The sequence below is a fragment of the Mus caroli genome, unplaced genomic scaffold (genome assembly GCF_978045245.1).
Source record: "Mus caroli unplaced genomic scaffold, Mus_caroli_1 scaffold_8, whole genome shotgun sequence".
Lineage (NCBI taxonomy): Eukaryota > Metazoa > Chordata > Mammalia > Rodentia > Muridae > Mus > Mus caroli.
Window position 1 is genome coordinate 72,579,764 of NW_028227263.1, and position 26,502 is coordinate 72,606,265.

A 26,502-nucleotide genomic window follows, 5' to 3' on the forward strand; every position below is an offset into this window, starting at 1 on the left:
GTAATTTCTTTCCTATAGTTCTGGAAACCCAGAAGTCCATGATCATGACACTGGCAGATTCACTATACAGTGAATCTGGTTCCCAAATGATGTCTTGTTCCTGCATCCTCAAATATTTGAAGAAATATGGTAGCTCTCTGAGGTATCATTTATAGAAATACTTGCTCATGTGGGTTCTATCTTCATGACTTCATCACCCCACCTACCCTATGGCTTCATCCTCCTCTTGAGTGGTTAGGTTTGAACAGACAAATTTAGAGAGGACACACACATTCAGATCCATCCTTGGCTGGATCTGCTTGTTCCCCACCTGTGCCCTAGCTCTGTGCCCTGCCTGTCTCTATGCCCCGTTGCCTTAGAGACAAACCTCAGTATCAGACAGCACTACTTCCTTGCTCTGCTCATGGAATGTCATCTGGATAGATGGTTCACTCATCTATGTGGGGCTCTGGCAAAGACACCACATTCATCTCATTGCATTTGAGATTATTGAAGATCTTTCACTAGGACTTAGGAGTTTCCAATCCAGGTAGGCTGACTTGCCAGTAAGCCCCAGGGATCTACCTGTTTCTGTCAACCACTGTGCTGGGATTACAAACATGGGCCACCATTCCCAGCTTTATACATTGGTGCTGAGAAATAAATCCAGGTCCCTGGGGCTAGAGGCTAGGAGCAATTGTTGCTTGCAGAAGACCCAAGTTCAGTTCCCAGCACCCAAAGGATGGTTCACAAGCATCTGTAAGTCCAGTTCCAGGGGATCCAGTGCTCTTGTCTAGCCTCTATGGACATTGCATACAAACAGTGTACATACGTACATAGAGGCAAACCACTTGTACCTATCTTTTCAGTACATATTTTTATCCAGCTCCTCATGTTTGAGCACCAAGCACTATACCAACCAGGCTATCTCCCCAGTGATGTCATATTTTTTGTCAAATATGTGGGACGCCTGACTCGCCAGCAAGAAAGACACCACAATAGGATCCTTCTGCACACATTTATTGGGAGAGCATTGACTGTGTAGGCGAAAGACCCCAAGCCCTGGGCCTCTCACTCTTATATACTATAGTTCCCATCCACTCACAGCAGGCCACATCACCTCACCAGGTACGCAGCTTCAGCTAATCAGGGCAGCAGGGGCATATCTCCACCAAAATGGCTTCGCCAGTAACCTGGTACACCTGCACAACTCTCACGATGTTTGTGGCTTATATTCAGATGTATGAGGAAGTCAGGTGCAAGTCATACGACTTAGCTGCAGTCCCTGGTGCCTTTGGGACTGCCGCCACACCCGCTCCCCACAAAATATAATATAATGGATTATAGCTTAGGTGTAGATCCAAAATAAGGATAGACACCAAGATGACTTGATAAACCAAACAAAGGTAATTAGTTACATGGCTTACTCTCAGGGTTCTGGCTTGATCACTGCATTGCAGTACCCCTAATATATACCCATGTGTTTCTCCAGAAGCCATGCAAGCCAGCGTTCGGTTCCTGAGGCATTTAGTCACACAGTACAACAGGGACTATTCCCCATTTATACTTGGTTGTTCAAGTCCATGTGATTATAAGGTGACAGTCACAAGCCTCCAGTCACAAATGTCTTCCCAGCCAAGCCAAGTGATCAAAGAGAATGAGGAGAGCAACTGGAGCTAGGTCAGGACTTGGACCCTTTTAGGATATGGAAGGCATCAGGACATAGGTAATTCATTCAAAATGTTTTATGAGTGTCTATTTTGAGCCCAAACCTGTCGAGTACGAATGAGAGTATATTAGGTAACAAAACTTTAGTGGGCTCTCTTCGTTAGCCTTAGAGTCAGGAGGAAAAGGTTTGATGTGAGGGTGGGTGGTGTCAAAATTATCACCTGGTTCCTAGGGAGATGGTCATCATTACTAATGGGAAGAGTAGGAAGTATCATGTGGACTGGACAGAGAAACATCCCATACATGCGTTTGGAAGAGGAGGGGCTCAATACGGAAACTGGAGTAGGAGAGAGTAGAAGGGGAAAGCTCTGGAAGAAGTGAAATGGTAGAGAGGAGATGAACTGGCTCTGTGGTGAGTTAGGCTTGATTGCAAAACCCAAGAAGCTGTATCCGTAAACTGTATCCCTGGGCTTGCTCTGATGCAGGACCAGAAAGGAGCATGTAGGAACCAGAGTATGTAGGGAGAGACTTGAGGAGCTAGGTCACAAGGAGTCTTTGCTCCCTTGTATCCAGCCTTAGTTCTAGCCAATGGTCTTCTGAGGGTAGTGCTGCTTCTTTACTTCATAGGGGAGGGGAAGTGACTGTGTTTGCACCCTTTGTGGTTTCTAGCTGGGATGGATGCCTCTAACAAGTGACCTAGTAACAAGAGCAGAGAGGGGTATTCACACCATGTGCCTTGGGATAGACGGGAGGTCTCCAGGGAAATACGTGAATCACACAGAAGTAGCTTTGAGTCCAGACTTAAACAGAAAGGGGTATAGGAAGAGACCAGGGAACGCATGCGGAACAAAGGATTTGTTCTGTGGATCTAGGTTGGTTAGAACCTTCTCCATCACCCCTTCTTCCTAGGACAGAAAGGAGACACCTCTACAGATAGAGATTTCTGGGCCAGCACAGTGGTATGTGCCTGTAGCCCTAGCTACTCAGGTGACCACGGCTGTAAGATCATTTGAGCCCAAGAGTCTGAAACCAGTCTGAGCAACAAAGCCAGACTTTGTGGCTCATTAAGTACAAAGACAAGATTATATGACAGGACCTTACATATGTAATTTCTATACATGTGGCTTCAGTGAACTGAAGATGATTGGGGGAATTGTGTCTGCACCAAATCTGTACAGAAATTGTTATATCATATTCCCTAAGCAATGAATACAATATAATGACTATATCCACTGTGCTGACAGTATTAGATATAAAGTCATCTAGAGATGATTTTATGTATACAGAAGGAAGTGGCTAGGCTCTATTCTTTTTATCAGGGACTCGAATATCTGTAGATTCTGGTATCTGTATGGTATCCTGGCATCCAATATCTTTGGATATGAAGGAACCACTGACTATAAATTTCTGTTTAAAAACTGATGACTTCTGTGTTGTCTAACCATCTCCCGTGTCTCTAAATGTCTTCAAATGATCAGCTCAAACTAGTCCTTGGGCCAAGGAGGCATATTTTGGGGTAGTGTGGAGTAGTGTCCTGTGACTTCTGGCTTCTACAACATGCTCTATTTCTTTACTGCCTAGCTTTCATCCACACTAGAGAAGGAACTCTGCAAGCATGGAACAGCCTTAGAAGGAAAACTGTGGGAAGTATGCCCCACAAGCTCAGCTTGACACCACAACATTTCTGTGTGCCAGGAAGGGAGATATAGAGTATCCAAGGGGAATATGGACTAGAAATGAAGTTGAGGAGAGTCATGAACATATAGGAAAATATGGTGTAGGAAGGGAAGAAAGTCTACCCCGTAGCCATGTTAGCATGGGAAAGGGGAGACAATGCCAAGAAAGATGGACAAGGTGTAGCCAGAAGAAGAAAAAGGGAACCCAAAGAGCCAAAGAATAGAGCCATGGGAGACAGGGAGCAACAGAGATGCCATGAGAGGAGCAGGGGGTGGTTGGCTAGGGATGTGGATGCCAATGGGGAACTTCATGAGATCTGGCTCACACTAGTGGAGAGGGAAGCCAGTCAGAATAAGATGAGAACAGGGCGAGTAAGGAGCTGTGACCACTGATCATCAGCTGGAGAAGCTTGCCTGTGACCTCCCATCATGCCATACATGCTTCTCTTGGTAGAGACTGGGATGGTCTGGTGAGCTGTAGATGGAGAGAAGCCCTGGTAAAGGCAGAGGCCAACCTGGCCACCTGTGTATCCTAAAACTGTCTTCTGCATTTCTTCTAGTGTCCTGCCACATTATGCAAGGACAAGTTTAAGAAAGTGTCCCAGGTTGTTCCTGACTGACAGGTCCCATTGTCTCTGTAGGGCAGGTGTTGGTCAGGGCTCAGAGGGTCCATGGGAAGAATAGAGGAACTGGAGGACTGGTGAAGGGATGTGGTGTCTGTGGTAGGTCTCCTGGAAAAGCCAGGTAAAGTTTCTAGGTATAGGTTAAGTGGTGGTGGACAGGTATCAGGCCTCAGCACCTGGAAATTGCCATAAACACCCAGGTATATAACAGGACCATTTACATAGATACCCACCCTGGCACACTATTTAGAAGATGTACAGCCAGAAGGTACCATCTATTCCAAACAACAATGCAGGAAAGCCCTAGTAGTTCCAGGGTTTGAGACACTGCTGAAGCTATCTCATGTGGAAAAAGACACCCCATGTCTGGAATATCCCATGATGAAAGAAAGGGAGAGCAGCGGGGAAGAGGAGAGAACCAAGTGTGAAGGGAGAAGGGCAGAAGAGAAGAAACACAGGCTTTATAGGGAGTCTGCCTGACCCCTTGGGAGAGTTTACCTGCTAGGCATGCACTCAGAAAGCCAATCAGCTCTGGAAAGGAAAGCAATGAATCATTTATGATTGTTTTCGCTTTGTATTCATTAAAGGCCTCTGCACTATTATTATCGAGCCTTAATTGGCTTGGAACTCTGAACAGCCTCCTCCAGCCCCTGCTCCTCCCTCTGCGATCAGAAATTCCTGGAGCGAGCTGGCAAGCTTGCAGGAGAGCAGGAGAGCAAATCTTGCTCGGGAACGGGGGGCTGCTGATGCAGAGCCTCTCAGAAGATCAAATGGAACGTGGTCGCTTTCCTTTCTCCTCTCTGATCATATATTAATAAATGTATCCCAACAGGGCTCTCGAACTCCTCCCTGTGAGATCCTGTCAGCTGCCAGAATCCCTTAGCTCCCCTTTGCTTCCTCAGCCACTGGACAAGTTTTCCGGGTTCCTTCTGGCATCAGGGTCTCCCAGGCACAATGGCTTCCCGCATGACAGCGTGTGTCCTTTGTTCTGGGTGCCATGCCAGGCACTGAACCAGCAACAGGATGTGGCATTACCTGATTTACTTCTTTTAATACACTTCGGTGTAATTATAACTGCATAAAGGGAAGACAAATTGGCAAGTAATTACGATGTTAATTTGGCAATGTTTTATCATATTGTGGAAGCACAATTTCCTCTCTAATTGTATTGGGGGGGACACATTTATCTACACTGCAGCTTATTGAAGGTTTCTTGAGAATGGAAATGAAATACACAGGAGACAGGAAATCCAGCTCTCCTCCCCATAAATATTACTTTATTTGCATGTGTTTTTGCAGCCTCCTTAAAAAAAAAATGCTAACTCGTTTATCCAGGCCCAATTAATGGAATGCCACAGAATGTATAATTAGGTTATGACAGGCTAGCTGATGGATTGCCTTGGGTGTGGAAACCAGAGACACCCCCAGTTTAAATGGCTGAACGTTCCCTTTCAGAACCTCACAGGCTGTGCGTGCCTCACCACTGTCCCCCCTGAGAATGCCAGCGTGGTTCCAGGAAAATGTCCCAGTCCTGGGTGCCAAGAGGCCTTCCTCACCTTCCTCTGTGTGATGTGTGTGTGCAGCTTGATCGGGGCCATGGCCCAAACCCCTTCTGTCATCATCCTCATCAGGTAAGCTGTCCCTCCACCCCCAAGTCCCTGAGAGTCAGCTTGGCCTATGCCTTTCCACCTGGCACATTTTGGCAGGGCTCCCCAGCATTAGAGCTGTGTGAGTCTTGCAAGCAAGGTGAGAGGGGGCTGCAGACAGGAACACAGCAGCTGTAGGCTAAGAGGAAACAATCACAAGCCTTCCACCAATTGGGGCTTCATAGCACACCAGGACAGTGGTAGAAGGGCACTTCCATAGTCTCCCAGGAATAACCAATGAGGCAACTTTGAGAAGGCTTCTATACTGATCTTTTTGGTAGGATTGTTGGTAAAATAAGATGAAAACAGTGGGCTGGGGAGATAGCCCAGCTGGTACTCCTGTCTCACAAGCATGGGACTGAGGTCCTTCCCTGTAACCCATATCAAACCTGGACGTAGTAGATCTTGCTTATAATCGTTATGGTAGTGAGATCAGAGACAGGCAGATCCCTGGAAGCTTGCAAAATTGTTAGTCTAGCCTATTCAGGGAAGTTTTAGGCCAGTGGGAGACTCTGTCTCAAAGCCAAAGGTGGAATGGAACAACGTTCAAGGCTGTACACACACACACACACACACACACACACACACACACACACACACACACTAAAATGGCATTAAATGAGCCAAGTTCTTATTTTTTTAATTTATTAGGTATTTTCTTCATTTACATTTCCAGTGCTATTCCAAAAGTCCCCCATACCCTCCCCACTCCACTCCCCTACCCACCCACTCCCACTTCTTGGCCCTGACGTTCCCCTGTACTGAGGCATATAAAGTTTTCAAGACCAATGGGCCTCTCTTTCCAATGATATGTACTCACTGATAAGTGGATATTGGCCCAGAAAATACCCAAGATACAAGATACAATTTGCAAAACACATGAAACTCAAGAAGAACGAAGACCAAAGTATGCACACTTTGCCCCTTCTTAGAATTGGGAACAAAACATCCATGGAAGGAGTTACAGAGACAATGTTTGGAGCTGAGATGAAAGGATGGACCATCTAGAGACTGCCTACCCGGGGATCCATCCCATAATCAGCCTCCAAATGCTGACACCATTGCATACACGAGCCAAGTTGTTATGCCTGACCCTTACACTTCTGTTAAGTAGCCATATATCCTTAGATACAACATGGTCCCCCAAATTTGTTTCTGAATCAGTTACATAGACAGCAGCACTTGTCCTGCCTGCCTGACTTCTCCCATGCTCTGGACCCTTCCAGGTCACGTGTGCAAACTACTCTACAGACACAGAGGTTAACCACACTAAGGGGCCTATGGCATGCATGTCATGATTGCTTTTGAATAGTTAAGTGGCTGCAGCAAGACACCCAGAATTCTGTAGCCCCTTGTCTCTGGGAAGCTGGCCTGGAGGCAAATGAGGATGTCACAAGCTTCATCATTCACAATGCTATTGCTATCTTGATTTGAATGAGGCGCCTCTAATAGCACTGACCTATATTTATATCCTAGTGTCTGTCTGGGTCCAAAGGAAGAACACAGTGCACAGAAAGGCTCACCTCACCACATGCGTAAGCAAGGCAGTTGAAGGCCAAGGGCTGGGGATGGAAATGAGGTGCTTGGAGCCACCTTGATTCTTTGCACAGCATCAGGTGCTTTCCCAGGCTTTCCCTCCCATGCCCTTTGCTGGCAACACTCCCGAAAGTAGATTTATAGGAAGCATTTGTGTTACCCAGATGGTCATTAGCAGTGGCTTATAAGTGTGCAGAGGCATTGAGGCTGCAATAGCAAATTGCCATCTTATTCTTAGGACGTTCGACAAATTCATACCCAGCGCTTTAGATGGCTGTGGTCAAACAAGTTAGTCAGTTTCTGCTAGTGGTCTTGAAAAGCCTATAAGTCCTTCCAGAAATGCAATATGCCAGTGTGAGTCAAGCGCCATAAAAATATTCAGGCCCCTGCAGTCACCTATCCCCATTTGTGGCCATTTATCTCAAGAAAATACCTCTCTACAAGGAGAAAAAACTCAATACAGACAGATTTTTTATTACAACGTTAACTATAATAGCAGAAAGACCTGAGTTGAAGTAGTGAGTTAAATTATGGAACTGCAGTTCAAAGGAATAATGAAAAATCTTAAGAACGCGCGAAGTGTTTATGAAATGAGCCATTGAATTTAAAACTGTACGTGGAAGGCGATTATATATAATATGCATATGAACAAAACCCTTCAGGTTTCATGTATGGGTTTATGATGGCTGTTTTATAAGCAGTTTGTTTTTCATTAGAAATTCTCCTGAAACTGTATGGTAATACTCACACACAGAAGGCACCAGGAAGCAGTAAGAGGGACCCTCACTACCATTAGTTGTGACAGGTCCACTTATTTCTCACACGTGAGTTTCCACAAGGTCCCAGCCTCCAGATTCTAGGTGGTAAAACGTTGGCTGTAGAAGTATTAGCTGTTTCCAAGCCTCAACTTGATAAACAGATCATTTTAGTTTTGCAGGACACACTGGATCCCCTTTAAATGGGTCAAGAACTGATGGTCTCCATGACCTGTGCTCACATACATCTATGAATGCTTTTTGACCTAAAGCACTTGTTCATGTTATATTGAAAGGGGACCATAATGCATCATTCCATCCCTTCCTCAGTCCAGCTTGCCATTAGATAAATTCTAGGCAGAAATTAGGATACCCTATGCAGGTGGATCACAGCAGAAAAGTAGGCCCTTGCCCTGGTTCAAATCAGTGGGCTTATTCTTATGCTGCACAGAAGTTGTCAATAGGAACACTGAAGCAAGCGAGAAGAGCACTCACAAGCATGGGAACTCCTGTTCGATTCCCAGGACACACATTAAAATATCGGGCATAGTGAAGCATACTTGTAATTCCAACAATGGGGAAATAGAAACAGGAGAATTCCTGGGGCTCACTAGCCAGCCACCCTAGCCTAATTGATGCACTTCTGAAAAATGAGAGACCTAGTCTCCAAGGAGATGGATGGCATTTGTAAGGATAACACAGAAGTTATCTTCTGGCCTCTATACATACAAACGTGCACATGTATGTGTGCACATGTATGTGTGCACATGTATGTGTGCACATGTATGTGTGCATGTGCACAAGCATACACAGAATGTATTAATAAAGAATGCTGAAAAGGAGTCAGGAAAGCAAATGCTTATTTGGATGATGCTAAGGTACCACTCTGGGTTCTTATTCTAAATTACTGTAAATATCCCTCTTTTACACATGAAGAAACTGGCGTAGCAGTGGCTACTCAACTTTTTAAGGTCTCACAACCAGTAAGTTAATGATGGTAAGCCTGAATCCCAGCTTTTCTGCAGATCTTTCAATAAACACCCTGCCTGAGCCCTCCATTTCTTCATAACTAAGATGTGTGGTCCTTATGGGAGCCAGTTTCTCTGCAGGATATGAAGCAAGATCTTAACACCTTCCTCACTTTGTTCCCAGTGACACAGAAGCTGAAAGGAAATCACATTCCAAGTGATAAATAGCCTAGCTCATTACACCAGCATGTTTTCTTGATAAGGAGATTTGCCTTTATTTACGTGTCTTTCAAGTTAAACCTTCAAATGAAAAGTGCAAAAACTATAGCCACGGAGCAGGAACACCACAAGGAACTTTGCTTGTATTATGTGTGTCTTCCAAAGAGTGTTCGTTCTGCTCAGAGATGCAGATCTTATGACCTGGAACTGGTACCTGGCTCTCTCAGCCAGAGTCCCAATACCACTGCTCAATGGAAGTTATAACATACTTCCCTGGGGGCTCACTCAGCAGTACCACACTCTCTATAGTTAAAAAGACCCCAAGAACAGATTTTACTGAAAGTCTTAGGAAGGATCTATCAACAATTATAAAACCTACCCTTTCACAGTCTTTTGCAGACTACCATGACAAAATACCATAGATGTGGTAGTTTATACCCAATAGGAATTTGTTTCTCACAGACTGGGAGACTAGGAAGTCTTACGACCACTATCACATTGGGGGTAGGTTTAGATGGAATAATTTAGGGAAGGTAATGAGTCTATAATATAATATATGCATTTTTTTGTTTGCTTGTCACATTTGACCTGCTATGATAAGAAGCCCAAAGCATGCATACCAAGGTTCAAGCCAAGTCATAGATCAATGGATAACTAACTTCCAATGGGCTGATGGAATCATCTAAGAATATTATTCTGGGACTGAGAACATCATTTCGTCAGTTAAGTGTCTATCAAATAAGTATGAGGACCTGAGTTTTGATCCCTAGCAACCTGGTAAAAACCAGGCACAGGCTCCCGTACAAGCTTCGTACTATAAAGGCAGAGATAGGTGAGTCCTTAGAGCTTAGGTTCGATGAAAGACCCTGTCACAAAAATAAGATAGAATGAGACTAAGAAAGACACCTGACATTGACTCCTGCCCTACACACTATACCACACACCACACCCACACCCACCCATCCCCCACACACACTTCTTCTAGCCACATAGCCAATAGATAGGCTTATACTTGCTATACCAGATATTCTAGTGGTAATGATATTCTAACATTTGCTTTATATAGGACCAAGTCCTACACCCTCACTGCATTGTGTGGGTCTGGTTTCTAGTCTTCCAGCCACACTGAAGTGCTCCAACATGTTTAAGGTTCAACCATAAGGTACTGGTTCCATGCCTAGGCAAGTCTTTCAAGAAGTATAGTCACATGCATCCCTTCATCCCTTAAGGAACCACAGTGGCAACAGATATTAAGAAGTGACACTTTGAAGCCCATGTGTATATTGTCCAATCAATTTCCCTCAGAGCCTTTTACCACAAACCCATAGGTATATCCCCTGCCTGGTAAGCCAGAGACATCTGCCAAGCCTGCCACCCACATATGCATTCCCTCAGCAAAAGCTGGGTACTGGGCACAGAGCTAGGATTGAATCATAAAGGTAGTCACAGTGCAAGTAGTTCTCCCTTTAGGGGAAAAAGCAAGTACTGAGTAAATCATTCGTGTAAGGGGAGTGACCTGCTGTGTGGACCCACCTATCTAAAATTTTCCCACCCCATCTCTACAGGAACTCTCACTTTCCAAAACATTACACTCTGGAGAACATGTAAGATTGTTCTTAGGGGCCTCCCATGCATGGCAAACTCAAGTCAGGATGATTGAGTCAGTTCAAAGCAAAGTCCCGTGGCCAGTAGGAAGAACCTTTCAAGATTACAAGGTACTAAAACTTGATGCACAAACCTGGGCCCCAGCTGGCCCACCTGGAATGCCAATCCATGCAAATCTGGTGGGTTTTACAAAACAGTCCAAGAACTTTGAAGGTGTTCATGGTTCCAACTGCAGCTTAGGAATCTGCTGAGTTGGTGTTCCCACATACACATCTCCTACCCAGCTATGGTGGCACTTCCTGCTGGAAACTGAAACACACTGCTCTAAGTTTAGACTCCAGGACAGAATTTACATCCAGTCCTTCCAGCTCAGGTTATTAAGGGGGAAAAAAATGCTTAATTCCTAAACTTATCTTGGCACCACAGTTGCAGCCAATTTTTAGACGTTTAGCAAGAAAAAGAAGAAAACCTATTAATAATTTTCCAAGGTAGGATCTGATGGACAGCAACAAATAACTCTGAGTCTGTTAATTAAAATGGAGTTGATAAGAATCTTTTTCTCCCCTCCATCTCTTTTTATGTAGGACAGTCAGCCCTGAACTCAAGTCTTATGCGCTGGGAGTTCTTTTTCTGCTCCTTCGTTTGTTGGGTACGTATTGTCTCTTTAGTCCCTCCATAATGAGTTGGATGAGTATTACCAGGTGAGTGGGGATCTGGGAAACAGTTCTGAGTTTGCCTCTTTTCCTTTCCTATCATGTTTATTTATTAGTGTCCTACTTTCATTTCCCATTGCAATGATAAAACACTCTGACCCAAGCAATTTGAAGGGAGGATGGGCTTATTTTGCTCACAATTCCAGAGTACAGGCTGTTATTCCCAGAAGTCAAGGCAGCACAAACTTGAAGCAGCTGGACACATCTACCTTGGAGGGGAGAGAGAGAAGGAGGCCATACATGCCTATCTCATTTATCTACTGCCAAGGACTCAAACCCCATGAAATAGTGCCACTCCCAACAAGTGGGTCTTCCCACTTCAAACAGCATCAAGTTCCCCACAGACATGCACGTAGGCCAACTTGAACCACACAGCCCCACCCTGAGACTCCTTTCTTGAGTGATTCTAGGTCTGTCCCATTAACAAATTTAAAGTTGCCATCACTTTAAATGTAAAATTGTTATTTTAAGTTCAGACACCACCATTCTAGAGCCCTCTGATATCACAGGAGTCACATATACCAACTCGGGTTCTCATGTCTGCCTAAATCTTCATTAGCTACAGAGACACTGCAGTGGCTCCAAAGGGGAGGAAAAATTTACTGGTGCAATTTGGTCCTAGCTTGCTTTCTATTGCTGTAATAAACACCATAGCCAGAAGCAACCTGGGGAAGAAAAGGGTTTATTTGGCTTACACGGATCACAGTCTGTCACTGAGGGAACCTGAAGGCAGGAGCTGAAGCAGAGGCCATGGAGGAACACTGTTTGCAGGCTTGCCTGCTTTGTTTTCTTATTCAGTGCATGGTCACATTGCATGGGTGTGACACCACCTACCTATAATGGGCTAGGCCCACCCACATCAATCACTAAACAAGAAAATGTCCCACAGACTTGCCTACAGGGCAACCTGATAGAGACTTTATTTTGCAATCAAGGCTCCCTCTTTGCAGATGACTCTAGCTTGTGTCAAGTTGACAAGAAACTTTCCATTAAGAAAACCCTGAGCAGCCTGAGATATGCTTTCTTTCTGCGCTACCCGCTGGGAGTAAGTGGCACAATATTCATAATAGCTATTCATTTACTTTTTTATTTTTCTTGTATTATCTTATTTTTATTACCTTTATTACTTATTATTTATATTGTTTTTATTATTCACCCAATTATTCAAATGCATCTATTTACCGTGGGTTTCCAACAGGTGGACCAGCCCCACTGTGTTACGCTCTTCTCCTTGTGCCAAAGCTGAGATAAAAATGACTTGAGTGACTTTACCTGGAAAAGGAGGGTAGAAAAGGAGGTAACCGTGGCCTGCACCCCAATAGTAAACATAAAAGTTCTCACTCTAAGTGGATGTAAAGACCTGGCACTAGAAATGTGAGGTTTGCAAAAACATTTTTTTTTTCCCATCAGCACAACAGCAGGGAGTTGGGTAAATCAGTGATAGTCTGCAATCCTGGTAGGAGCCTTACCCCATTACCGTTCTGGAAAGGAGAATATTTGTAGACTTGGAAAGGACCCAACATGTAGAAGGGACAAAGATGGCTTACTCTCCATTTTCAGATGATTATAAAGTCTATCTACCAATGGAAAAATATTGGGAGGATGACCATCAAAATGGTACCAGATAGTTTTAATTGATAAGACTATATTTTACAACATTGAAACCTTTGAATATCTATACATATAGATTACTTTTATAATGCTGTTAATTCCTATTAATTAACAGCACTAATTGATAAATGCCCAAAGTAGAAAAAAAAAACCCCACTCTTGAAAAGGAAACACACGCCATAATTGTCTCCCTCCCTAGTCTGTGGGAACAATCATTCTCCCACCCCACCCTACCCCCATCATCATCATGGTTCCCTGTGGAGCAGGTCTCCTCCTGGCCCCTCTGTTTGTGTTGATACACAGAGGCATCTTTGTCTTTTTTTTCTGCTTCATGGGAAAGAGAAAGACATAGATGTGGAGATGCCCTAGATGAAAAACACTAAACCGTCTTCAAATTACAACATGCTGGTGTTTCTGGGAAGCTGTGATAGCTTGAAAACTTCTACTTCCATAGATATAATGATACAGATTGTTTTTTTTTTCTTTTATCATGGGAAGTGTAGACAGATGTATTATCACGTCCCCTGCCTTCAGTGGTCAAGCAACTGGATAGTTAGATAGACATGAAATACCAACAAATTAAAGAGCTTCCTGTTGGAAAATGGTGGACCCATTCCTCAGGTAGTTGCCCAGCAAAATGACATTTGCCAAGCACCTCCAGTGTTCTGAGCTCCCAGACCATACCAAGGAAGGTTCCCCCACATCAGGGCTCAAAAGGAAGTGGGTGTTTGCCCTCATCTTTATAGTTACTGTAGAGGCTCTACATCTCTAATACATATTAAGGACTCTAGGCAGAGCCTATAACATCAGGGCAAGAGAAATGCCTTGGTCAGTATAGCACTTGCCTCACAAGAATGAGGAGCTGTGTTCAGATATCCTGAGCCCATGTAAGAAGATAGGTTCAATTTGCATACCAGTAATTTCAAGAATGGTAGCCCAGGAGGTAGAGATATGTATATCCATGGTACCACCAGACTAGCTGCTAGCCAAGTGGTTCTCAACTTATGGGCTGTGACCCCCTTTGGAGTCAAATGATGCTTTCACAGATATGGTATATCAGTTCTCCTGCATATCAGATATCTACATTAAGATTCATTTAAAATAGCAAGATTACACTTACGGAGTAGCAACAAAAATAATCTTATGGTTGGGGAGGGGGTATCATAACACAAGGAAATATAGTTAAAAGCTGCGGCATTAGGAAGGTGGAACACTACCGACCTAGTCAGTGTGGAAAGGTTTCAGGCCAATCAAACATCTCGAACAAATCAGAATATCGCAAACAAAATTTGGAAGGTGCCTGAGGTCCAGCACCCAAGGATAGGTAGAATGATGGACATGAAATACCAACAAGTTAGAAAGCCTTCTTCTGGAAAGAGGTGGAACCATTCTGCAGGTAGTTATACAACAAGCTGGCATTTCTTGGGCACCTCCGGTGTTCTGAGCCCCCAGGCAGATGCTATGCAAAAAGGATGTCCTTCATAATAATCTCAAGGGCAGAACATTGTAAAAGAATAAGTTATTTCTGAACGTTATAGGATGATTGGAGATAAAACCACAACTTAGGTATCATAAGGTGATCCCTCACCACTCTGAAGTTGATCCAGAGTTTGTCTGTCTGCTTCAGGAAAAGCAGGTACCATCAGGAATGGGGATTTTTCCATTTCTATGCCTATAAGCCAGAGCAAGAGATAACTTTCTCATCATGGCCCATTACATGCATACATATGCATAGATATAGCTGAAACAAAAACTTCATGGAAAAATACCTTTAATATGTGTAACACATTCTGATATCTTCTATTCTGCTCCAAGCTTTCTGGAAAGTTGGTCATGACCCAGCATATTGATTCTATTGCCCATTATGGGTCACAAATCAGTTTGGAAAACCCTGTGCTGAGAGGATATGACACTATCTCATCTTTTAATTAAAAGCGGCTTAGCTGAGAAGTCTTGGCATCTGGCCTAATTCCATCTCCTCCAGCACCCAGTAAGATTAACAGTCATTATTTTTAATGCAAGGCCAATGAATAAATCAGATACCATGACACTGCCAACCCTCATGGTGCCCCATGTGGATAATGGGAATACAATGGGGACACTGAAATTGAGTGTGACATGATCTGTGATGGAGCCTGCACTGGTGTAACAGTGACTTGGGGAAGGGCCACCTAAGTTTGCCTTGAGATTCAGGCTTGATGTCCTGAGCAGAGACTAAGTAAGTGTTATGAAGATGTACAGGAAGAAGAAAGAGTGATGTAGACAAGAGAACTTACAAGTATAAGGCTTTCATGCTGCAGAGATCCCATTGAGGCAAGCGGGGTGAGACAGGGGCAGCCACATTGGGCTGGTAAAGGTGGTGAGCTAGGAACTTGATGAGAAAGGTGTCCTGCCCCATGGGTATCTTTGACCTTTATCTTTAAGGCAAGTAGAAGCTGCTATTAGGTACCAAAAGAAGGACAAGCTCCACTGTGTATTTCAGAAAGGGATGCTGTCTAGGGACCAAATGAGGTACAGTCAATTAGAATTAAGAGAAGGGTTTGCATTGAGATGGTGGAGCTGAAAATTAATGAAGAAGGGCCTTCATGGCTTGGTCTCTGAATTGAAGTTCAGTTAGCTCTCTACCTCTGCAAGTCTCAAAAAGACGAGTTAAAACAAAAACATCTTATTTTTCATTTTCATTAAAAGAATAAAAACTAGAGTGTCTATACTGAAAATGTTCACACCGGCTTTTCACGTCACTGCTTCTTAAGCAGTAATAGTGTGAGCTACTTGGTATAGTATTTACATTGTATTGTGCATCTCAGATAATCCAGGAATAGTTTGAAGTATGCAGGAGTATGGGTTGAGATAAGCAGATGAGCTCAGGGGCAGGTGGGGAGAAGTATGAGCCATGGCTGGGCTGTTCTAGAGTAACAAAAGAAATGTTCTGTGTCTGCATCCTATGTGGCTTTTGAGCTACTGGAAACATAGCTTGTATGGACTGTTCCATTTAACTTGTATTGGTTTTCATTTAAGTAGCAATATGTGGGCCAGTGGCTGTCATACTCAGCAGGGATGTATAAGGGCCAGATGTTGATACATCGGGGCAGAAAGAAATAGGTGAGCATGGAAGACCACACTAGGGCAAGGGTGGGGCAGAGAAAAATGCCAGAGTTCAGAAATTAAGGTAGCATTGGTTTCCTGTGTTACTTTAGAAACTGAGAAGAACTAGCAGATAGAGCAGAAATCTCAGTGGTGCTGGCCACTGTGGACTGAGAACTTCCCTAACAACCCTACAGCAGAAGTAAGTTTGCAGTTGGTGGTATCAGTACGAGCTGAGGGGCAAGGAAAGCAGAGCAAAGAAGTTGAGGATGACGGGTCAAGGAAGTGGCTCAATTGTTAGACTGCTTACCTAGCATGCTTGAAGCTTTGATGTCCAGTAACATATAAGAGCAGGCACAATGGTGTAGTTTCAGAAAGAAGACGGCAGGAGGATCAGAAGTTCAAGGTCAACCACATCTACTTATGAAGCCTGGGCTATATGAGAGCACCTTTAAAAAAGAAAATGAGGCTAGCAGCCAGAGTGAAGCTAACCTGATTGGTGGGAGTGCCCAGGCTGGGTAAAGAAAGTGGCAAAGAGATAATTAGAATTAGAAGAACCTGATGGGGCATGACTTCGGGCACCAGCTGTATATAGGAAACAGTGAGAGATGACTTGGGAGCTTTGCCCATAGCTGTTGTATCTGATTTTAAGATCTCAGAGCTGCTGAGATTTGACAAACCCAGAGGCATGGCTGACCAGAGAGAAACAGGGTGAACTGCCTCAGCGTTGAGAGCAAGTTGTTTAAAGGCCAGAGTGTGGTAACACATGTCCAGTTCATGTCATCCAGGACACTAACAGAAGTGGAACAGGGAAGGAGGCCTCAGAGTTGGAGGAGGGTCACCGAAGAAGGAACTGGTTGCTCCCTCAGCAGAATTCCTGACACAATGGAGTCACAGATTGGAAAAGATGTCCATTAAGCCACCTCCCCATCTCTGTAGCCAGCCAAGTAGATTTGAGCAAAGAGCAAACAGACCCAGATGAAGTTGAGATTTAAATTTGAGTTCTGTGATTCTGGGAAGCCCTGAATGGACCAACAGAACAGAGGGTCTCCAAGGTACTGAGCAAAACAGGCTGGACTCCATCACGAAGTCTCTGCCCACAAACTACCATGCTTAGTCTGACAGCGAAACTGCTAAGCAAACAGCACTGGACAGCCCTTCCTATGCATCAGTCTGTGTCTGCAGGGTCATCCCTGGGCATCCTGTCCTTGGGGGTTTAGGTCTTGTCTTTTGAATCACAAATGACTCTGGAAAGATATATGTTAGAAACCTGAGGCAGATCTTTATGGGTTGGTGGAGCGCCAGCTCTGAGCATCGTCTGGAATAGAGCACAGTATACAGGCAAGTAAAAACCCATCAGCTCATGCCTTATTAGAAAACATAAGCATAGTGCACTCAAGGACCCCATGTGTGCAGGAGCAGGATTTAATGTAGAGAAGCTGGGAGGACTTCCTCATTCACTGTGTTCTGTTTCATCCACAAAGAGTTGTTAGGCTCCAGAGGCTCCTCCTGCTGTCTGCGTGTGCAGACTCCACATCTCTTACTCGGCCTAAGGTGATATTACACTGACCACAGACCCCTCTGCAGCCAGGTATACCTCGGTGTGAGCTCTTCTCAGCCAGTCCTGTCCGGGTGGCCTTTGGCAGGCTATGTAAGCTCTGGAAACTTTCAGACTTTATAACAAAGGGCTCAGGAATGAAGAGAAGAGGCAGTAGCTCCTGACTTCTCAAAATTAAGAAAAGTGACTGGCAGGTGTCCCTGGAAAGCACCTGCTGATGTCAACAGTCCCAGTTTCTTTCTTGGCGTGGTGGAAGGAGAGAAATGCATCAATCTTTTCAGGAGAATACAGCTTTCGACATTCCCCTCTCGCTGGAGCTGGCTGTAACAGTAATTGCTCCAGGTTGAATAGAGAGTCCAGGGTAAATTCAAGTCTTGGCAGGTAAGCTGAAGAGGAACCATTATCTTTCTAAATGTAAATGACACAGTCATTTTCAGCCTCCCTTTTGTCCTGTAAAGGAACGTGGATTTATTTTTCTTACAAAAGCCTTTCAATTTACCTTTTAAGTTAAGACCAAAGAATATGAATAGGGTTTGCCTTTTCAAACATGGGAGTGAAGGAAAAAGCTAAGATACAGCCCTGAGGGTTAATCTCTGTTAATAGATTTTAGGAAAACAGAGACTGTCTCCTTAAGCAGCATAGCATTTTTTTTTGCTCACACACAGTGTATGTGTGTGCTTGTTTACAGATATATATTACATATAGATACCTAAGTATATATGTATATATGTACATGTACATATGTGTGTGCATGCATGTGAGCTACAGTATAAAGAACATTTAATCATTTTAATATTTTTTGAGATAGCAAGCAGTAGTAAGCTTGCCACATAGCCTGCCAGCACATGGCTGAGCCCTATTGAGACATGTTTAACACACAAGATTTTGCCCAGGAAACACAAAGGGAAGGGAGACACTTTTCCAGACTCTGAGGAAGAGAGGAATCTCCAGAACACATTTTCTAACAAAATATCCCACCAACATCAGCCTGCCTCCTCATTCCTTCCTGGATAAGAGTCTAGCAGAGCGAAAGTGCTCAAACAAGAAGAGACACTGATGGATACCTGGTCCCCCATCTAGAGGCACACAATTGTCCTCCAAAATAGGCTAGCTCTTCAGAGATGACACACCAAGTCTTGACTTGAGAGGTTCTCTGAAATACATTTATTCCTTTGGAGATGTTCATTAGCCAAAGAGATTTAGGCCAAAACCCTAAAAAATAGGGTCAGAACCTGGTTTGGTGAGTACTCTCTAACCACACTTTCTCAATAAATAAATAAAAATAGCTCTACAATAAAGCATAATCTGGGGTCTGGGGAGATGGCTTAGTCCTTTTACCATCTGAGGACCTGAGTTTTGATCCCTGGCTCCTGTGTAAAAGGCAGACTTGCTGGCACTTGAGAGGCAGAGACAGGCTGATCTCTGGGTCTTACTGGCATGCCCCCCAATCGCAACTTTCAGGTACAGTGAGAAACTCTGTGTCAAAAGGAATAAATAAAATGAAGAAAGGTTGAGAAAGCCACTCAATGTTGACCCCTGTCCTTCATGTCCACTTGCACTTAGTCACAGGCAAGAGTACATACACGTGGAGAAAGCCTACATACATATATACCCATTTTATAACGAGGCTGAGATTCAGTGAGGTTGTGGAACTTGACCGAACTCCTACAGTTCCCAAGTGGTAGAGTTGCAAGAGAGGTTTCCTCCTTCCAGATATGAGTTCCTTGACTGAAGAGAAAGGTGACAAGGACAACAGATGACTAAGTGTCTCTTCCTGTGACAAGTATCTGCCAGTGCTGCAGAGAGGCACGGTGCCAGATACCGGAGGGAGAAGCTGGTGTGCAAATCAGGCTCCCAGTTTCTCCAAGCCTGGAGGAAGCACCCAGGGAGCTGGGGGGATCTGCAGTCCTATAGGAGGAACAACAATATGAGCTAACCGTACCCCCAGAGCTCGTGTCTCTAGCTGCATATGTATTGGCCATCAGTGGAAAGAGAGGCCCATTGGTCGTGCAGACCTTATATGCCTCAGTACAGGGGAACGCCAGGGCCAAGACGTGGGAGAGGGTGGGTGGGGGAGTGGGTGTGGGAGGGTGTGGGGGACTTTTGGGATAGCATTGGAAATGTAAATGAAATAAATACCTAATAATGAAAGAAAAATAATAAATTTTAAAAGGCCTCCGTTAAAAAAAAAAAAAAAGCACAGAGGAGGAAAAACGCTAGAGCCGGCAAAGATCAGAGCTCCTTCCTGGGTGTTCCTCTCTCTTCATGCTTCAAAACAGAGCTTCCTCAAGCTTAGTGGGAGGTAAATAAACTGTTCTCTGTAACCCTGGAAATCCCAGACAAGAAGTCCAAAAATCCTCTTCAATTAATAAACTTTGAATTAGAAGGAAAGTAGATGATGAGGTTTAAGAGAGGTTGTGAGTCATGAAGAGAGTCATAATGCATTGAGCTGCATCCCCTGGAGATGGGGGGTGGTTAGCTGGTCAGTTACTACTAGTAGAGAAATCTCCCATGGTGTCTGGGTAAGTCAGCATCTTGTATGGACAGCTTGTTTTTGAGTTTTTGTTGTTGTTTTTCTATGTAGTTTAATGGAGTCGTAAATATATCCAGATGAATGGCTGGTGTGAAAAATTTGTCAGAAGTCTAGGAATCTGACCAGTGACTGCTCAGGAGAGTTCCAGAATAGTGAAGACTTCCAGACAAAAGGATGCCCTTCAGATCTGCATCTGTGTAGACATAAATTTAAAGTCTGATGGTAGCTTTGGGAGAGATGTGCAAGCCAACAAAAGGGAAGAGTTTAATTTGACAAAAAGGAAAGCTGATGTTTTATGAAGAAATAGAAAGGAAGTCTCATGAAGGTTATTCTTTGGATACTAAGCCTAGCGTTTAGTCTAAAATCTCACCTTAAGTTCTGGTATAAGATAAACGTGTTAGCAGAAGTTCTGGCCATGTGAATAGGTGTCTTGCTAAAACATAGAGGCAGTGTCAGTCCCATCTTATAGGGGGGCACTGAGAGAGGGGGGGAGCTGCCCTGGCATTTTCAGCTCCTTAAATTAAAAAACAAAAAAACAAAACAAAACAACAACAACAAACTGTCATCTCTATAACCAATGTTCTCAAAGATCTGGAGTAAAGCATGAAAAACTTTGATGGACACTAGCTTTCTAAATACTTGAAGGTTTTCTCTAGTTCTGTCAGGAACATCATTGTCTACTAGGGGACCCTAAAGATAAGATAAAACCGACACCTTTAGACAACAGAGCATGAGTGCCTTACTTAAAGACAACTGAATATTAATATATAATACATAATAAAACTTTCTCATTCAGATGATCATGAAGGAGTTAGTTACATAGTGAGTTTGACCTTGAACAAATACTAACTGATGGCTCATTTATACTCCAGATGTCCTGGGATGTGATAAAGTTATATTCTGATCTACCAAACTTGCCATTGTGTCCAGGAACCCATGAGTCATGGAGTAAGGAACACCTAACTCTTTGTCCCTCCCTGTGGATGAATTTTTCAACAGGATGTCCTTAGAGCAGGGTGCCCATCTATACCGGGGCTTCACTGCTACATGAATAGTAGCTAGGGCAGAGGCTAATGACCTCAAGATTGGTCACAATAGGTAGAAAGAGCATTTGGCATCTAATCACAAAATAAAACCACAAGAAGCAGAAAAGGTGAGTGGATTTATGCTGCCCCATTGTGCCCGAGAATAGGTCAAATCAGTGCCATTTAGCCACAGATCCATCCACATGTGCATCAGTTGCCATGGAAATCCCTCCACATTGGAGTGGGGAGAGCATGTTCCAGCTCAGCCTGGGGTGGGGGATTGGGGAGTGGGGGAGACGAAAGCTCCTGAGAAGTCTCCATGCCACTGAGATCGAGGCAGGTATTTTTCCACTTTGCAGGAGCAAAATCTGCACCAGGAGCAGAGAACAGCTTGTAGGGGATTCTGAGCTTACAATATTTATTAAATCAAGCTGCTTGAGGAGTTTAATGAGGATTCCAATAAAATCCATCTTGCGGGGTTTCTCTCTGGGGTAACAAGCAACAGACTTAGGAGAAGAACCAAGACACCAAGACCTAGGAGCCAGCGCTCAACCAGCTGCTCAGTACCAAGACTAGAACGGGACCCAGCGATCTATCCAGGCATGTCTTAAAATAGGGAAGTGCTGAAACCTCCTCCATCCACTGCTTTCTGGTCCCTAGCTTGTCACCCCTCCTCAGCACAGTACTGCAGTATTATCTAAATATCTGAAAGACTTGTGCTTCTGGCCCCTGTGGATGGACTTTGCAGATCTCTGAACCCCTAAAATGTGTACTTGACACGGAGAATCCATTGGTTTTTCTGGACAAAGGATCAAATTCTCAGAAATGCCTTCAGTGAAAGGTGAAGTTTGATCCAGGATGGAGCCTGGAAAGAACACTCCAGGGAGCTGGTAGGCTAGTCCTACAGTCTCAGGATTGTCCCCTCTAATTGCAGCCATCATGCCTCACAATGCCTCACAATTGGGGTCTGTCACTGAAGGTATCGGTACCAGATTCTAGCCACAGGGAATGCTAGGATTCATAAACAATGAATTTTTATTAATAACTTATTCATTTTCCCCCATAAAGCTCCTTAAAACAGACCAGAACCATCTGGGATTCTTTTTTTCAGTGCTGAGGATCAAACCTAAGGCTTCTAGTTCATTTTCAAAATTCAAATGACGGTGGCTGGAACACTGTCTAAGTTGGTTAAGGTGCTAGCCATGCAAGCAGGATCTGATTCTGACATTAAAACAAATAAGTAAACAAACACAGCATTGCAGTCCCAGTGCTGGAGAAGCAGCAGGAACAGGCAAGTCTCTGGAGGTCCCTGGGCAGCCAACACAACTAAATTGGCAAGTTCCAAGACAGTCAGAATCTATGTCTCATTTTTTAAAAAATGGATAGTTCCAGTCATACAACACAGATGACTGACCTCTGGTTTCCACATGCACACATAAACATGCACAGAAAATGCTGATGACTGAGGCCAGGATGGTGGCTAGCACCAAAGTACCTGTAATCCACGTACACTAGATGCTGAAAAGAGAGATTCACATGAGCCCATGAATTTAAGACCAGACTACACAACATAATACCTATATTTTAAAACAGAGAAAAACATAATAGCTGAGCTGTATCTCAAACACTGGGATTTTTTTTGGCCATCGGTTGTTAGTCTAAGGAGGGTCAAATAGCCCTTGCTGGAAGGGATGAGAGCAGGCAAATAAACCGGCAGATTGCCGTACACTTGAGTTAAGAGTGGGGACCGTTTTCATCTCGCCTCATGTTTCCGATAACAACTGTGGGTATCTGGTGCCAGCCCCGCATGGAAAGAATGCACACCAGTCTAAGAGCTGGACAAATAGTAACCATGAGAATGTTTGTCGCATTTCTCATTTCAAACTATAAATGTCCGTTTTTGCGCTCACACAGTATAACCCATTCCCATTCTACTTCTGATCCCAGGTCCCTCCAGTTGGCAGCTCACACAGCCCCTGCAAACCCCATGCAAAAGGGTTATGAGCAGAGCCCCGTGCCTCTTTGGCATTCCCTCTAGGAGGCCGACTAATACTAATACGCCTTCAGAAATGACTTTATCCCTTCTCAGAATAATGACATCTGTCAATTATCTTGTGTTTACAGTTACCAGGTAAATACATAGCATCCTAAATACTTTTCACATATTAACTTAGGCAGCATCAGGCACAGAGGGCTCAATGATTTTGTCTGGATAATGAAGACAGAGATGGGATTTGTGTTCCTGTGGTTTGAACCATAGAGCCACGTGACCCAGCATAGTCTCAAAGCAGTCCGTAAACAGCTGCACAGCCAGGGACAGAAATGCCTTTCTCTGTAGTGAATTCTCTCCCAGAGCCAGAGTTTGAAATGATCTCTTCCCTCTGACAGGTTTCATCCCCCCACCTCTCATCTTCGGGGCTGGCATTGACTCCACCTGTCTGTTCTGGAGCACCTTCTGCGGGGAACAAGGCGCCTGTGTCCTCTACGACAATGTGGTCTACAGATACCTGTACGTCAGCATCGCCATTGCGCTCAAGTCCTTCGCCTTCATCCTCTACACCACCACGTGGCAGTGCCTGCGGAAAAACTATAAACGCTACATCAAAAACCACGAGGGCGGGCTGAGCACCAGTGAGTTCTTTGCCTCTACTCTGACCCTAGACAATCTGGGGAGGGACCCTGTGCCCGCACACCAGACACATAGGACAAAATTTATCTATAACCTGGAAGACCATGAATGGTGTGAAAACATGGAATCCGTTTTATAGTGACTACAAGAGGGCTGAACTCTGTATTTGTGAACAAAGAGTCATTTTTCTTAAAAAAAAAAAAAAAAGAAAGAAAGAAAGAAAGAAAGAAAGAAAGAAAGAAAGAAAGAAAAGAAAGAAGGAAAGAAAGAAAGAAAAAGAGGTTTTGAAAACAGACATGCACACACTCACACACACACATACACACATGCATACACATAAGACCTTTGTCCTTTTTCTAAAACTCAGAGCCAGTCAGGATTCAGAATAAAGAGAGAAGGGGATGGCCCTGGAGGACATACACACTGCTGGGCTCAGAATCTGCTTGGAAGGCACATCATGGTTTTCACGATGCCGACAGCTACAAGCAAGAGGCACTGCCAAATTCAGGGAACACTTGTGGCCAGCTTGGAGGATGGACATCTCTGGATATGCATACACATACAAAACTTAAAAGGCATTAAAAATGAGTCTACTAAAATCACAAGTTCAAGTTGAAAAACATTACCAGATTAAGCACTAGAGACACCCTCTCCCTCCAGTGGGGTGGGGGGAATACAGGTTGGAGGGATGGGAACCCCACTCCTCTTTCCAACTTTTGCAATATGGGTCACTGTGTAGACCACTCACTCAGTCTATGTGTGGTTCAAGCCCCCAGAGTTCTCTAAGAGATGCTGACGGGTTATCCGGACTGGAGTCTGTGGTCGGCACCTCTCACCAGCTCCATTTCCATGTTCAAGACTGAGGGCCCAAAGGGGGAGCTGGGTGGGGAGCATCTACCTCCCCACCTCCTAACACCTCCTCCCTACCAGCCCCACAGTGTGACCTCAGGAAGCTGTGGGCCTCACCTGGCTATGACTGACCTGCTCAGAGCCGGTGAGCGCCAATATAGCCCATGTCATTTGCTTACATTTGCCAAACATTTTGCCATTTTTTTCAAAAACAACAACAAAAAATATAAAGCGTACGAATTTCCAACTGTTGTATGTATAATCCTCTAATACTATTTTTAACTGCTTCTAGAATCTGTGTTAACCCTTTAGTCACTAACAAAGCTTTTACTTCTCTCCTTTTTTTAATGCACCAAAAATATAAAGTGATTCAAGGGATGCAATTAATCTCTTGTAATTTTTATTGTTACTCTGATACCGTGAAAACAAACAAACAAACAAAAAAACAAAAACACAATGTGGTATAAGAAAAAGATACTCCGGAAAGAGTGTGAATGCATCTTTAAAATAATCACATCTGAGATAACGGGATAATGTGACAAGCTGCAAATCTGCCTTCTGGCTTTATCCCCTGTTATGATGTTACTGTCACAAGAAGCCCTTTTATAGTCACGCTTCAGGTCCAATGGGCATTCCTTTTAGCCTGTGAAGGAGACTCACTCAAATGTGGGTTTATGTGGATGGGAGCTGTGCTCCTGGGGATAGGAGAGAGAGGGTGTGTGGCTCCTGCCTACGACTGTTTTGTGAGCTGTGATACCTGTCATCATAAACCCACAAGCTCTTAAGTGATCACTGTCCAGTCCATGAAAATGTTAGTGACAGGTCCCAGCTCAGTCCTGAACTCTGTGCATTGAAAGTGGCTGAACCTCAAAGCATTGCCTTGCCATTTGGGATAAGAGTCATATGGGTGTTGGGGGAGGGGGGATCTCTTGCATCAACACACTTAAGACAGTATGGCCTCTCTCTCATCAGAGGATGGGTCAGATGGGAGCATATACATCCATAGCAAAGGGTCCAGTCAGCTCACCCTTCATACCTCTTTATTGACCTTTTTTGTAGACATACATAGGGTACCAAAGTTGACCACAAAGGATGCTTGGTTTCATTTTCCACCTTAAACATCCACTTACAGTACACCTGAAGCAATGAAAGAATAAGGCCAGAAGAGTAAAGACATGGATGTTGTGCCATATTTTCTTTTTACAGATATTATAAGTGGGGAAGTCTAGGTAATAGCCTCAAAGTAGAGAAGACATCAAGCAAAGACAACCGAGAAAATGTCTGTGTGGCACTGTGGCCATGGTTGGCCACCTCATTCAGGGTGCTTCTAAAACAGCCCTCCCATCTGTCTACCAGGAGTTAGCCTATCCTTGTTGATGAACACAGGGTGCTCATCAGTATCGTAACTAGGAAGCGGGGAACAGTTCTCCAACTGGTTTGTAAGGTGATGTTCTGTCGCTCTGAAGGCTTTGATCATGCTCCAAACAGATTTTGGTTCAGTCTTGTTTTGAAAATGAATGACTAATGGGTGACCGCCCTCTCTGTTGTGTGTCTTTGCAAACGGAGGCCCTGGGATGTACTCTGTTTCATGACATGATTTGATTTTTTGGGAAAAAAAATAATGATTTTTAAGCTCTTTGTATCTTGGATTTTTTTTCCTTTAAAATGTTCTTAAAGATAGCAATGGAACCCAACTCCAGGGCTCAGTTTTTATCAACAGTTATTTATAAATTTAAAATCTCCCTGTGGCAAAATGATTTCCATGAGTGTTGTGCTCTTTTTCAATTTTTCAATTTTTCTCATGTATGTCAAAAAAGAAAATCCA

The 26,502-nt window shown here is 44.0% G+C and overlaps 1 protein-coding gene across 2 annotated transcripts in view; it reads left to right on the forward strand.

Moving 5' to 3' along the window:
• Positions 1-26,502, forward strand: part of Slco3a1 (solute carrier organic anion transporter family member 3A1) — a 278,256-nt gene that overhangs the window by 245,366 nt on the left and 6,388 nt on the right. The window contains exons 8-10 of one of the 2 annotated variants that reach the window (XM_021167572.2): positions 5,402-5,577; positions 11,260-11,324; positions 23,588-23,830. In XM_021167572.2, the coding sequence (XP_021023231.1) occupies positions 5,402-5,577; positions 11,260-11,324; positions 23,588-23,830 (484 nt within the window). Of the gene's footprint in view, positions 1-5,401; positions 5,578-11,259; positions 11,325-23,587; positions 26,314-26,502 lie in introns of those variants that run through there. The other variant, XM_021167570.3, reaches the window with a different exon arrangement.